This window comes from Salvelinus namaycush, chromosome 16 (assembly GCF_016432855.1).
Source record: "Salvelinus namaycush isolate Seneca chromosome 16, SaNama_1.0, whole genome shotgun sequence".
Classification (NCBI taxonomy): domain Eukaryota; kingdom Metazoa; phylum Chordata; class Actinopteri; order Salmoniformes; family Salmonidae; genus Salvelinus; species Salvelinus namaycush.
The window spans coordinates 35,138,895-35,154,979 of NC_052322.1; the positions used below are offsets into that span (position 1 = coordinate 35,138,895).

Sequence of the window (16,085 nt, forward strand, 5' to 3'; positions counted from 1 at the left end):
GATGAAGATAGTGACAAAAAAACAGAACAGTTCACCTTTTGTCCCGATGATAAATAGAGGAGGAAGTAATCAAGCGCCAAAATATTGTCATTTAATCCTTCTATTTTACACAGTAGTCTAGATACATTACAAACTGGAGTCTTGCTTCATTTGTAGTCCATTAGCTAGCGGAGAGAGAGGTGCACAGGTGTGAAATCCTTATCACAGACTGTTTATACCCACAGCGTCTCGTAGTATTGTAGTCATGTGGGAAGCTCTTAGTCTCACTCCCATGCATTTACTGATTGAAGGTTTCGCTTTTTTATTCAGCGGGAGGTCAAAGGGGTAATTAAAAAGGCCCAGAGTAAGTAGTGTGTAAGAATTATATCAACAGGCCATGAGACATGGGGCAAATCTTGGTTGTGCTCCCAAAATAACACACAGCCCACTTTCTGCTTCTTAAAGCATTTCCTGCAGCAAGAAGCTCAGGAGAGGACAGTTTGTTTCCAGCCCTGTTTCTGAAAAGATGTGATTCAACAATCTATCAGACCTATATAAGACCTCTGGGGCGCCAGAGTGCATCACATTATAAGAACAACATTGATGAGATACAGCTCCTACCAAACACTGCAAATAGATACTTTCAGAGACAGAGACAGAGAGACGGAGACAGAGAGACGGAGACAGAGAGACGGAGACAGAGAGACGGAGACAGAGAGACGGAGACAGAGATACAGAAAGAGAGACAGAGAGACAGCGATAGAGAGACAGCGATAGAGAGATAGAGAGAAACTCTTTAACATCGTCCTTAGCTCTGGCATCTTCCCCAATATTTGGAACCAAGGACTGATCACCCCAATCCACAAAAGTGGAGACAAATTTGACCCCAATAACTACCGTGGAATATGCGTCAACAGTAACCTTGGGAAAATACTCTGCATTATCATTAAAAGCAGACTCGTACATTTCCTCAATGAAAACAATGTACTGAGCAAATGTCAAATTGGCTTTTTACCAAATTACCGTACAACAGACCATGTATTCACCCTACACACCCTAATTGACAACCAAACAAACCAAAACAAAGGCAAAGTCTTCTCATGCTTTGTTGATTTCAAAAAAGCCTTCGACTCAATTTGGCATGAGGGTCTGCTATACAAATTGATGGAAAGTGGTGTTGGGGGTAAAACATACGACATTATAAAATCCATGTACACAAACAACAAGTGTGCGGTTAAAATTGGCAAAAAACACACACCTTTCTTCACACAGGGTCGTGGGGTGAGACAGGGATGCAGCTTAAGCCCCACCCTCTTCAACATATATATCAACGAATTGGCGCGGGCACTAGAACAGTCTGCAGCGCCCGGCCTCACCCTACTAGAATCCGAAGTCAAATGTCTACTGTTTGCTGATGATCTGGTGCTTCTGTCACCAACCAAGGAGGGTCTACAGCAGCACCTAGATCTTCTGCACAGATTCTGTCAGACCTGGGCCCCGACAGTAAATCTCAGTAAGACCAAAATAATGGTGTTCCAAAAAAGGTCCAGTCGCCAGGACCACAAATTCCATCTAGACACTGTTGCCCTAGAGCACACAAAAAACTATACATACCTCGGCCTAAACATCAGCGCCACAGGTAACTTCCACAAAGCTGTGAACGATCTGAGAGACAAGGCAAGAAGGGCATTCTATGCCATCAAAAGGAACATAAATTTCAACATACCAATTAGGATCTGGCTAAAAATACTTGAATCAGTCATAGAGCCCATTGTCCTTTATGGTTGTGAGGTCTGGGGTCCGCTCACCAACCAATAATTCACAAAATGGGACAAACACCAAATTGAGACTCTGCATGCAGAATTCTGCAAAAATATCCTCCGTGTACAACGTAGAACACCAAATAATGCATGCAGAGCAGAATTAGGCCGATACCCACTAATTATCAAAATCCAGAAAAGAGCCGTTAAATTCTATAACCACCTAAAAGGAAGCGATTCCCAAACCTTCCATAACAAAGCCATCACCTACAGAGAGATGAACCTGGAGAAGAGTCCCCTAAGCAAGCTGGTCCTAGGGCTCTGTTCACAAACACAAACACACCCCACAGAGGGACAACAGCACAATTAGACCCAACCAAATCATGAGAAAACAAAAAGATAATTACTTGACACATTGAAAAGAATTAACAAAAAAACAGAGCAAACTAGAATGCTATTTGGCCCTAAACAGAGAGTACACTGACCTAAACTTAAGGAAAGCTTTGACTATGTACAGACTCAGTGAGCATAGCCTTGCTATTGAGAAAGGCCGCCGTAGGCAGACATGGCTCTCAAGAGAAGACAGGCTATGTGCTCACTGCCCACAAAATGAGGTGGAAACTGAGCTGCACTTCCTGACCTCCTGCCCAATGTATGACCATATTAGAGAGACATATTTCCCTCAGATTACACAGATCCACAAAGAATTCGAAAAACAAATCCAATTTTGATAAACTCCCATATCTACTAGGTGAAATTCCACAGTGTGCCATCACAGCAGCAAGATTTGTGACCTGTTGCCACAAGAAAAGGGCAGCCAGTGAAGAACAAACACCATTGTAAATACAACCCATATTTATGCTTATTTATTTTCCCTTGTGTACTTTAACCATTTGTACATTGTTACAACACTGTATATATATAATATGACATTTGTAATGTCTTTATTGTTTTGAAACTTCTGTATGTGTAATGTTTACTGTTAATTTTTATTGTTTATTTCACTTTTGTATATTATCTACCTCACTTGCTTTGGCAATGTTAACACATGTTTCCCATGCCAATAAAGCCCCTTGAATTGAATTGATAGAGATACAGCGATAGAGAGACAGAGATAGTGAGACAGAGATAGAGAGACAGAGATAGAGAGAGACAGAAAGAGAGAGACAGAGATAGAGAGAGACAGAAAGAGAGAGACTGAAATAAAGAGAGACAGAGCTAAAGAGAGTGAAAGAGATAGAGAGAGACAGAAAGAGAGAGACAGAGATAGAGTGAAAGAGATAGAGACAGTGTGTTAAAATACAAATCACTGGCATTCTCTTTCTCATCCTTTTATTACATTGTATCATAGTATTTTTTAAAGTAATTTAGCAGATGCTCTTATCCAGAGAGACTTACAGGAGCAATTAGAGTTAAGTGCCTTGCTCAAGGGCACATTCAATATATTTTTTACCTAGTAGGCTCGTGGATTCAAACCAGTGACCTTTCAGTTACTGGCCCAACGCTCTTAAATGCTAGACTACCTGGCTGCTGCCCACTTTTGAACCAGAACACTAAATTCTAACTCACTGAAGTGGTTTAGCTACTAGCATCTGACAGTATTCCCTCCCCTGAATTTGTGTAATTGTATTACAACCAGAACTGATGTTGTACTCGCATATACGTTTGGCCGTTCAACACGTATTAAGTTGCTTTGAACATGGCCTCCTGTTCCCCTCCTCTTTTTGTCTGCTTTGTGCAGTAGTGGGTCAAAGCCATAACTCATACTCAGTGCTGTTAGCCTGGGTTGTGGAATTCCATCAGTGGGCTTCTGTGTCCTCATTCCCCTGTTTCCCCAGTGTCCAGCTGCTTCTGATCAGCCTAATAGGAATGGATTGCATTCATACAGCAGCTTAGATAAGATGGTGTGATGGGGTATCTCAACCATATCCAACAATATCAACGTGATGCACCCAGCCCACCTGAGTGATTCAAGGTAGCTGGTCTGTACCTGAACACTCATAACATCTCTGTGATTGCACCGGGGACAGGTGAGGAGGGGTGAGGAGAGGAGAGGAGGGGAGAGCTGAGGTGAGGAGGGGTGAGGAAGGGAGAGGAGGGGTGTGGCGGGATGCGAGAGGTGAGGAAGGGTTTGAAGGGATGTGAGGGGTGAGGAGAGGTGAGGAGGGGAGAGGAGAGGTGAGGAGAGGTGAGGAGGGGTGAGGAGGAGAGAGGAGAGGTGATGAGGGATTCGAGGGGTGAGGAGAGGTGAGGAGGGATGCGAGGGGTGAGGAGAGGTGAGGAGGGGAGAGGAGAGGTGAGGAGGGGTGAGGAGGAGAGAGGAGAGGTGATGAGGGATTCGAGGGGTGAGGAGAGGAGAGGAGAGGTGAGGAGGAGTGATGAGGGATTCGAGGGGTGAGGAGAGGTGAGGTGAGGAGAGGTGAGGAGGGGTGAGGAGGAGAGAGGAGAGGTGATGAGGGATTCGAGGGGTGAGGAGAGGAGAGGAGAGGTGAGGAGGAGTGATGAGGGATTCGAGGGGTGAGGAGAGGTGAGGTGAGGTGAGGAGGGGTGAGGAGGGGTGAGGAGGAGAGAGGAGAGGTGATGAGGGATTCGAGGGGTGAGGAGAGGTGAGGAGGGATGCGAGATGTTAGGAGGGATGTGAGGGGTGAGGAGAGGTGAGGTGATACCAGTGTCTTATAACATCCTATTTAATTTACACGTCACCAATAGCATTTGATGGGGTAAACAGCAATACTTATTTGAGAGCCAAGCTGTCTGTGATAATTATAGGGGACCGGGAACATCTCAAGTGATGATAAACTGCTTAATAATACTAGTAATGATGATATTGCTTTTATACAGTGCTTTTTACTAGGTCTCACTAGGTCTCAAAGATTTTTTCGTTCTCTGTCTGGTTGAAACTCGTGTCATCCACCATCAACATTAAGCATATTCAGCATGGATTATTCAGTTAGGTAGAACACATTCAGTTAGGTGAAACACTCAGAACATTGCAGACAGAAATATAATGAATAGGGTTGAAAGTTGTATACTGTTGTTGCACCCTGTTGAGCATAAGAGGAGTAAAATCTCTGCTCATCACTTCACTCTCTCCTCCAATCAGATCCCTCAGATCAGCTATGCCTCCACGGCCCCAGAGCTGAGTGATGACCGGCGCTATGACTTCTTCTCTCGGGTGGTTCCCCCGGACTCATTTCAGGCCCAGGCCATGGTGGACATCATCAGAGCCCTGGACTGGACCTACGTCTCCACCGTTGCCTCTGAGGGCAGCTATGGAGAGAAGGGCGTGGAGGCCTTCCAAGAGATCTCCAAAGAGGCTGGTAAGTAATGGAAGTAGTAGTGGATATGATACTATAAATGATAAGATACTATGCTTAGATTTAGTTTTGGAGTTATTTCTCAAAGCGCTGTAGACGTCAGTTACAGGTAGAGCAGTGTTGTTCCTCTTAAAGCATTTTTCACCCAAGGTTCAATACAGACAGGGAACGATCACAGGTGAGAATGCCCACCTCCACCTTTTAGCAGGTTATAATTACACTGCCAATTTAAGACAGGCAGCACACTGACAGGCTGGAGAGGAGGAGTGGGAGGGAGGGAGGGAGGGAGGGAGGGAGGGAGGGAGGGAGGGAGAGAGAGAGCGAGAGAGCGAGAGAGCGAGCGAGAGAGAGCGAGAGAGAACGAGAGAGAACGAGAGAGAACGAGAGAGAACGAGAGAGAGAGAGAGAGAGAGAGAGTCACACCCTGACCATAGAGAGCCTTTTTATTCTCTATTTTGGTTAGGTCGGGGTGTGACTAGGGTGGGTAATCTAGGTTGTTTTATTTCTATGTTGGCCTGGTATGGTTCCCAATCAGAGGCAGCTGTTTAGCGTTGTCTCTGATTGGGGATCATATTTAGGCAGCCATTTCCCCACTGGTTTTTGTGGGATCTTGTTTATGTGTAGTTGCCTGTGAGCACTCCATTGCTTCACGTGTCGTTTATCCTTTATTGTTTTGTTTTGCGGTTCACTTATAATGAAAAAGTCGAACCGATTTCACGCTGCGCTTTGGTCCGAATGTTCTTACGACGATCGTGACAGGGAGGTAGAGAGAGAGGGATTGAGGCTGTTTTGTCCATCTGGGGCTCACTATGGACCAACAAACTGCTGTAAATTCCATGCTGAGACTACATAGACAATTATATTTTGTAATAAATGAATAAATGTATTGACAACAATTATCATAGTGACTTCTAGTACTGTGAGTGACTTTCAGCTCTGTGAGTGACCCTGAGTAAAATATGATCTAAGAATATAAGAGTTTGTTCTGTGGGTGCTGGCAATATCTGTTGTGTGGGAGAACTCTCAATTCCATTTCCATCCCAGCAACAAAGGTGCTGCTTTAAGAAAGGATTACCTACTTCATCATCTGGCCCAGGAAATTACATTCCGTGATCTACGCTTCAGCATTCATACAACTCCTCCCCTGGCAATACTACTGTACCTAGGGAACCAAGGTGACTTCCTGATTCTCACCTTGACAAGAGAGGAAGAGGCGAAGCAGGAAGGGTTATCTTTCGCAAAAATCTGTAAAAAGTAATCCCAATGCGTTTCTATGGGCTTAATATGCAGGCCTGCCTTTCTGGCTTTGGGACAACGACTCCCATTGTTAAGAAGGAAACGTGAGCCACTGGGCACAGACTTAGTTTCAACATCTAGTTTTGATTTACATTTTGTTGAGTTGTCAATTACATTTTTTGGTTGAAATTACGTGGCAACAACGTTTATTCAACCAGTTTTTGCCCAGCATCTCGTCATTATATACAGATCTCTGCCTTAACCTTTACAGATCCCTACTATTTTCCTGTAATCTGCAGCTACTAGCTAGACCACTGTCAACCAATCCTGAGCATCGGTACTGAGGAGTGATGCTAGTGTAGAGGAAAGGGCGAGAGCTAATGATATCCTTAAAGATGGTGGATACATTAAGATATAGTAGTTCACTCAGGCCGTTTACCATTTTAAAAAATTGGCAACTTCCGGTCTACTTTAGGGAGTGGCTCTCCCATAGACAGAGCTTGGTCTGGTCTACTTAGTTCATTGACTTCCATTGAAACAGAAAAATGAGGGAGTGGGATGTCTCAATTCCTTTTCCGTCTCTGATATCCCATGGGCGACGATAAGAAGTCTGGAGGACATGAAAATTTAATTTGTTCATGTGCAGTGTGATCACTCATTAAAACTTTAAGAGGCTGTTGTGGCGCTGGAGAGAACAGCTGCAGGATGAGCCTCAGCAGAACACTAAGAGGGAATTGGGAAGAAAAGTCCTGATGATTTAGTGGGTTACTTTGGAGGATTTTTTATTTCAGTGTGTTACATCCTCCAACGCACATGGTGGGTCTGCACATGGTTGGTCTGCACATGGTAGGTCTGCACATGGTGGGTCTGCACATGGTAGGTCTGCACATGGTGGGTCTGCACATGGTGGGTCTGCACATGATGGGTCTGCACATGGTGGGTCTGCACATGGTAGGTCTGCACATGGTGGGTCTGCACATGATGGGTCTGCACATGGTGGGTCTGCACATGATGGGTCTGCACATGGTGGGTCTGCACATGGTAGGTCTGCACATGGTGGGTCTGCACATGGTGGGTCTGCATTGACCAGATGGTTTTCTGTCTGTTGTACTTCCTTCACTGGTGTTTTTGTCTCGGCAAAACGCTGCGTTGATAATATTGTTGTGACTGTAAAAACATCACAGACGAGGGAGTTAGAAATGTATCTTGCTGTTCTTGTTGACTCATCCATTACAATAGAGCTGCAGTCAGGGAATGCCCTTCTGTATCCCCATACAAATCAAATAGGAATCATTTCCCTCAATGAAAGCCTTGCACACCCAAGGCATTGTGTTTTTGATAAAAACTTTGAATTCAGAATGATAACTCTCGATATTCATAACATTAGAGAAGGTGTCATTTGCAGTACGAGATGCTGCATTGGATTGAAATGAATAGGCATCATACTGTATTTGCACTGAAGCAGTGGTGCAGTAGAAATATCTCCAATACCATTGAAAGAGAAACATGCAGTCCCAGATACAGCCACAGTTTGTTGTTTGAGTTGATCTGTAGGGCCTTCAGATGTTTTTGGAAGTGACATGGCAGATGCATTAGTAACATTCTCGCTTCACCACTTCAAGGAGAAGCTTCTCCCGGACTAATGCAATATGGCTGCCCATTACCCCGAGCAGAGTGTTGGTCAGCTCATATCGATCTGCTCTGTTTTCCACTCTCCTCTTTCTCCCTTGTTTTGGTAGTATTCCACCCTTGCAGTTTCATTTGAATGAGTTGTCTTTGCTTTAGAATTGGAGCATGGGACGATGAATCTTGTTAGTATTTTTCTTGGTGTGTACGTCTGGTTTGGGTCCAGTGTAATGGAGTTTGTTTTTTCTCTTTGATAAACAAACTCATGCAGCGCGTTTGAGGATTAGATACTCCCACAAACATCACTCTTAAATGAATTGCTGTATGCTGCCTCAGCCGGGTTTTCATATCATTAGTTTGAACAATGAAAAACCTGTCAAAGGCACTCCAAATATTTAGCTGAGGGACTGAAGCGGAAAAATGTAAGAACATTTTATTTTGACTTTATACATATGGAGTGACTGACCTAGTTTGCCCTAGTATTTGACCAATAGCTTGATGTGTTCTCAGAATATGAGCATTCTAAAGTGGAAAAGTGTGCTCCAGCAGCCGTCCCCTCTCTCTTCTAGAGACAACGTGACAGTGGAATGGAACGTGGGATAAGGAAGGAAGGGGTTCATGTGTACAGAATAGCAATGGAATTATATTTCTGTGGGATCCCACTTGAGCTGCATGGGGAGGAAAGTGTCAGTGGAGGGAGCCTGTCGTCGTTCTGCCTCTGCTCCAGAGGTGATAAATATAATTGGAGCATTATGGATCCCCCTCGGGGGTGGAGTGATGGTACGATTGGGGTTTTGTGGAGTAGTGGGGGGGACAGAGGAATGGGTAAGAGGGGTTGAACCCATCAGGGACCACTCTGATTTCTGAAATGCCACCGTCACATCCTGGAGTGCATTTTGGGAATCTCCGGGATATGGGGATGAATAATGGAAGCTGTTAATGTAGCGCACGACCCGTGGCACTTAGACTCATCAGCCTAGGACCATCAGCCTAGGACTAGCAGGAGCCTGATGAATTAAATCATCATTATTTTATCTGTGATATATTAATCAAGCTGGGACATGTGGAGCACTGAGTTGGAGGGGGGAGAATGTTTAATGTAGATACCGAGCAGTAGGTCTGAAGCTACACATGAAATATTGTGCACGTCCCAGGATGTTAATTTCACGAAAAGCACATTCTTACCCAATACTTTTAGACTGTTGTATTAAAACTATGTTTGATGTTCTATGTTAGAATCGCCTCTGTATAAGATTTGAATACTCCACACAGAGCAGTGTGAGGAGTAAAACACTCCCCCTCTATGATGCCCCTTGCATTTATCTCTCAGAGTTCTCATTTTTTTTCTAACAGAGACAGTGGACTGCTCTTTGGCTGCCAGTGGACTGCTCTTTGGCTGCCTGTGTAAATAGAGAGCTCTTTCTTTCATGCCCAGAGAACAGACACTCTGCCAGCGGCAGGTGAAGACACTCAAACCCACAGCACTAGACTCCAGGCTCTGATGGCTCTGCCTGCCTGGTGTTCTCATCTTGACTGACTGACAAGGAATTCTGCAGTCATTCAATAATTTAGCCTCAGTTTCACAGCACATAGCCAGTCTGCAGCCTTCAGGCAGGCTAGTCCAAACAGAATATTCCAGCCTGGTAAAAAAATGTAATAATAATAATTATTGTGACGTACAGTACACCGGATAGGTGTAGTAAAATGTGTTGTTTTACAGGGTCAGACATAGTAGTACGATAGGTGTTGTTTTACAGGGTCAGCCATAGTAGTACGATAGGTGTTGCTTTACAGGGTCAGCCATAGTAGTACGATAGGTGTTGCTTTACAGGGTCAGCCATAGTAGTACGATAGGTGTTGCTTTACAGGGTCAGCCATAGTAGTACGATAGGTGTTGCTTTACAGGGTCAGCCATAGTAGTACGATAGGTGTTGCTTTACAGGGTCAGCCATAGTAGTACGATAGGTGTTGCTTTACAGGGTCAGCCATAGTAGTCCGGCACCCCTGGAGCAAGTTAGGGTTAAGGGCCTTGCTGAAGGGCACATCAACAAATGTTCACCTTGTCTGCTCAGATATTTGAACCTGCAACCATTTCGGTTACTGGCCCAACGCTCTAACCGCTAAGCTACCTGCCACCCTTAAAGGTTAGTGCTATCTGGAATCCTTGTGACGTTACCCCATTGAAGTTAAACATTTAAAATGGTTAAGCTAAGGGTTAGGGACGGGTAAGGGTTAAGGTTAGGGTAGTGGTTAAGATTAGAGTTTAAGGTAGGGACGTCCCAAGGATTCCAGATTCCACTAACCGAAAGCAAAACCACTCAAAAGGCTGCTTATCTTCATCAGTGACTGGCTGCCATGGTCCCGTGTCTCTGTCAGCTTCCTGCTACAAGGTATGGCCTCTGCTTCCCTATACACCACACACACTGTGCCAGTGACAAGCATATTTTCATAAGACTTCTCTTTGACCCTAAATTCTAGATACATTTTAGTTGGATTAATCCTCATCACCTATAATACCCTCCAACCGACAGACAGACAGACACATAGACAGCCCCCAGAGCTAAAAGGTGTGGCTAATACCTCTCTAAGAATTAGCCCTAGTACATTATTAGAGTTTCCCAAAAAGGAAACCTTGTTCGTAGCAGTGTCATAAGCCCTCCCAGAGCCCTGAAGAATCATGTGGAATCTCTGTGCTGAAATGGAGCTTTAGTGGTGTCCCTATGAGACCCTCCGGCTGCTGCTGCTGCCTCCCTCTGCTGCTACAGCTCCACAGATACACCACAATACCAGGCTACACTTTTCATTTTAACAGGAGAGCCCAATCCTCAAGCATTTAACAGACCAGCCGCCAGAGAAAGGAGATCAGCTTTTGTGTTCTGTCCACTTAAGGAGGATTACAGGAGCCATCCTCACTGTCTTTGTAGAGATGTGGCTGCTGCTTTTTGGGATGGTGAAAGGGGGATGGAGGAGAGGGGGAGAACTCGGGAAAGAGTCATTTAGATGGAGCTGTCTTTAGCTGTAGCCCAGTAAACAGGGTCTGGAGTTGTGTTTTCTACTCTGCCAGCTAAAAGTTGTTTATATCAAAGTAATGAGCCTGAGCAGACAGCCAATTAGTTGATTCCTCCAATGTCTTGGTCTACTCAGGGAAACCAACCCAATGTTGCAAAGGTTATCTGGTATTAGGAGTGCTTGAGCAGGAGATATTTTAATTAGTTTTGATAGAGAAGCCTGAGTGTCGACTCAGGACCAAACCTGCCTGCCGCTCGTCATGTAGCTCCAGTTATCATGTGTCTTCAGGTGTAATGTCTGTTTACGCTAGATGGTTAGGTCGGCCCGTGCGCTCACATCTGCTTGAATACAATTAAGCTATTTGTTAAAGATACGATTTGATGTTTATATTCCGATAATGAGCTCTTGAATGTGACCCGAGGATGACAAATAATGTTTGTTTTTCTCTCTTCACAAAATGATGGCTGCAGTCTCTACTCCAGCACCAGTGTTTTCATCAGCTCACACAGAGCTATGGGACGATATTTAAAGATGACCTTAAATGCTTGACAGGAGCAAATTAGGTCCTATTACAGGCCCTTCATTTTAGATTCAGACAACCATGGATTAAGCTAAATGATTGCCTTAATCAATATTCCCCCAAGGACAATTGCCAACTAAGTTTTGGCCATATCTCTGAGGTGACTGTCACGGGAGGCTCGCCAAATATCTAATAAGTATTTAGCGACGCAGGGAAGCAATCAGTCAGTATCTTTCGTCCTGCACAAACTCATTAGCACTGACCTGTCTGAACATGATTCATTGTCAATATTAATATCCTCATTGTTTGTGTGGCCTGTCTCCACATCTGCTTGGTTGACTGTCCATTGTGTTGTGTCTAATAATGATGTGAAATGAAAAGTCAATGGGGAGGGGACGACTTCAAAACATCTGTGTTCACAAAGTGTGAAAAGTCTTTACACGTCTTCCTTCTAGAAGAATGATGCAGTTTCCTATTGGTCTTTTGTTGGACTTAGGATTCACCCACAGCCCTCGATTAAGAAATGTATCACACTATTCATTTGTGAGGGTTTTCCTGTCAATTGCTAATTGTTATACTGTGATGTACCACTTACTGTAAACCACTCAGCTCACAGCGTGTGACTCAAATGTACATGGGATGTATAGTATGTATACAGTGATTGTCTTTTTTAGTCATCTATCTCTCTCACATACCTATAGCGAAGATGAAAACACCAAAAAAATATGGGTCTTCCTTTCAGCACCACTTTGTTTGAAAGCGTTCCATATCCATATGGATCTGATTTCCAAGAGTCAAGGTTAACACAACCTTGACTTGAGGGTTTTAATTGTGTGTTTTGAATTAGAGCTGGGGGATATGGACAAAAAAACATATCGCAATAAATTGCCTGAATTGATGCGATAATGATAAATAGCAAGATAAGTTTATAACCATGTGCACCACCATTTAAAAAAATATCCTTTAAACTACTACTGCTAGTTTAATGGTTGAACCAAACATTTTCCGTTTATAATGTTCTGTTTATTGTCCCAGCTCTAATTTGTATATGTTCATGTATGTTCCAGAGGGCTCATCATCTCTCTCTCTCTCTCTCTCTCTCTCTCTCTCTCTCTCTCTCTCTCTCTCTCTCTCTCTCTCTCTCTCTCTCTCTCTCTCTCTCTCTCTCTCTCTCTCTCTCTCTCTCTCTCTCTCTCTCTCTCTCTCTCTCTCTCTCTCTCTCTCTCTCTCTCTCTCTCTCTCTCTCTCTCTCTCTCTCTCTCTCTCTCTCTATCCTTCTCTCTTTCTTTCCTTCTCTCTTTCTTTCCTTCTCTCTTTCTTTATTTTTGTGTATCTCTCTGTAAATCTATCTCTTTCTTTCTGTGTATCTCTCTCTCTGAATTTAAGGTGGGATCTGCATCGCTCAGTCTTTGAAAATTCCCCACAACCCCAAGCTGGAGGATTATGACGAAGCCATCCAACAACTGCTGGAAACGCCCCACTCCCGGGGAGTCATCATCTTTGCCAGTGAAGAAGACGTACGGTGCGTAGAGCAGTACACAGCATCCAAATGCATTTATGAACGCACTGGGTGTCTGAAACACAAACATGCCTCCAATAACACAAACAGAAAGGTGCCTGGGAGGGGAACCCGAGAATGTGGAATATCACAACAAAGCAGCAGAGATATTGTTCAGTTTACAATGCCTCAAGGGATATGTTTCTGAGAGGAAACATGATCTTTTAAAAAAATAAATAAACGAAGGATGGATAGACAGACCATAGTAAGAGAAAAAGAAAGAGGGAGAGATGGAGAAAATATGAGGGAGAGAAAAAGGGAGAGAGATAGAGGGCTCTTGAAGTCCTTTCATATCTTCTATACATCAATCAATGGAGACTGCTGAGGGGAGAACGAACTGTAGTAATGCCCGGAATGGAGTCAATGGAATTGTATCAATCACATGAGAACCACATGTTTGATCCAATTCCCATTGAATCCATTCCAGCCATTACTATGAACCGTCCTCCCTTCAGCAGCCTCCACTGACATCAATGGATTTAAAACACAGTGAATATAAATAGGTTCATGGTGTAACTTAAATATACATTGATATAAATAGTACACAACTTCTGCAATATACTGATATGCATCTGGATAGGTTGCTTGATAGGTTCCCCATGATTTTGGATTGCATGTATCCCTTCTGCTTTCTCCTAATTCCCACATGGCTGTCCTTGCAGGGGACTTCTCAATGCCACCAAGAGAGCCAATAAGGTGGGCCATTTCCTGTGGATTGGGTCGGACAGTTGGGGGGCGAAGACCAGCCCAATACACCAGTTGGAGGACGTGGCAGTGGGAGCAGTCACTATACTGCCCAAACGCTCATCTATTAAAGGTAATGGTACACACACACACACACACACACACACACACACACACACACACACACACACACACACACACACACACACACACACACACACACACACACACACACACACACACACACACACACACACACACACACACTGTTTTACCAGTCAGCAGTGACTTATTTAGCAGTTCCACTCAGTGTCACTGTGATGATAGCCACTCATCATTACAATCTGGGGCCTAGGTGGAAAGTGAAGTGTGGAATTTTGTAAAGCTTTTTTTAATTAGAGTGATCTAGACAGGACAATAGTTGGCAAGATGAGTATATTAAACCAGCATGCATCATGACGTCCCTTTCAGAAGAAATTCAGCTGAGTCATGATTAGTCATCATCTCTTGTCACAGTGCTTCTGATGATAAAACTGACTGTGTGAGAGAGCAGAAACCTGTGTAGAGATTTGGACCTTGAGTACGTCACAGCTGGAGATGATACATCAACCCAAACCCTGTCTTTGTGCTTGTTATCCATTATTATTAATACTGCTTATCTATACACTTCATTGTTTGTTCATTCATTTTCACACAGTATAAGTTTTAAAACAAGAGTTCAATAAAAATTCATCAAAATATGGCCCGATTTTGATGAAACTTGGGTGAATGATGCGTCTTGCCATAGAAATCGGTCATTTACAAAATTACACTGATTGGCCCAAGAAAGGAGTTATAGTAATTAACTGACATTTGTGAGTCTCACCACAGAGGAAGAGGCGAAGCGATAAGGATAACTGGGCCAAAATCTGTCTTCTCCAGCAAATGCCGTTTTTTAATTTTTTCCGCTCACCAAGCGAGAAGTTATTGTATGGAAGTCAATGGGAGAGTGTCGAATTTGGTCAACAAAAAATGTAATGGCTTATTTGCTATGTGTGGCTTATTTGATTGAGTAGATGTTTCGTAGCGCTTACTGTGGGTTGTTACGAGTGTACTGATAAGTAGGACCAGGGTTGGGTAGGTTACTTTCTAAATGTAATCCGTTACAGTTACCTGTCCAAAATTGTAATCAGTAACGTAACTTTTGGATTACCCAAACTCAGTAACGTAATCTGATTATATTCCATTACTTTTAGATTACTTTCCCCTTAAGAGGCATTAGGAGAAGACAAAACTGTATGTTACCAATTGAACAACATCTATTGCAGAATAAATCAATGTTAAAGTTTACATAGCTGGCCATATATGGATGTTACATTTTACTTATTGGGTTGGTTATGTAGGCTTCTTCTCACCTATCTCTTTCTACTACATATAATAATACGATTAAATTATATCTTTACATTAAAAATCAAAGTCTATCAGAATTCCAGTCATTCCAAATAATGTTATACCCCTTGATCTTCAAGAATAGGACTTGGAAATATGGAAGTATAGACAAGCCAAATTGTTTTACCTGAGCATGACCCCAAAACTAAGGACTTATTAGCCAGCCCTACTCTGTTGTTTATGATTTTGTTGTCATGGAGGACTGATTGTGCTCATTGATTCGAGATGAAAAATGAATGCTGCGCTCATGGAATGGTATGCTTGGAGCACTACCGAAAAGTGCTATTTACATGTGAAAAATGAATGCCATATGCTGCATTTGCTATAGGACTTGTGTCTACCTTTTTGTTGGGGACACTTTGATGTTTTGATAATATGCAGCTGTTTAAAGAAAAAAAAAAGAAAATCCATAGATGAAACAATAACAAAACGGTCGCCCCGCCTCTGTTTAGGTAAAAAGCTAAGGGATGCTCCTGGAGAAATGTAACCACTCTCAGATTAATAGACAATGCTACAGTATGGATGCAAGGACTGATCGTCCACCATCCTTCACTCTGTGTTCCAACTCATCCCAAACCCTCTCAATTGGGTTGATGTCGGGTGATTGTGGAGGCCAAGTCATCTGATGCAGCACTCCATTACTCTCCTTTTTGGTCAAATAGCCCTTACACAGCCTGGAGGTGTGGTGGGTCATTGTCCTGTTGAAATACAAATGATAGTCCCACTAACCGCAGATGGGTTGGCATATCGCTGCAGAATGCTGTGGTAGCCATGCTGGTTAAGTATGCCTTGAATTCTAAATAAATCACAGACAGTGTCACCAGCAATGCACCCCCACATCATTACACCTCCACCTCCATGCTTCACGGTGGGAAACACACTAGCAGAGATCATCCGTTCACCTACTCTGCATCTCACAAAGACACAAAATCTCAAATTTGGACTCATCAGACTAAAGGACAGATTTC

At 43.4% G+C, this 16,085-nt stretch overlaps 1 protein-coding gene across 1 annotated transcript in view; it reads left to right on the top strand.

The window, feature by feature from the left end:
* Positions 1 to 16,085, top strand: part of LOC120061648 (metabotropic glutamate receptor 7-like) — a 109,862-nt gene that overhangs the window by 33,349 nt on the left and 60,428 nt on the right. The window contains exons 2-4 of the mRNA XM_039011547.1: positions 4,843 to 5,059; positions 12,834 to 12,969; positions 13,668 to 13,822. Coding sequence (XP_038867475.1) covers positions 4,843 to 5,059; positions 12,834 to 12,969; positions 13,668 to 13,822 — 508 coding nt within the window. The remainder of the gene's footprint in view (positions 1 to 4,842; positions 5,060 to 12,833; positions 12,970 to 13,667; positions 13,823 to 16,085) is intronic.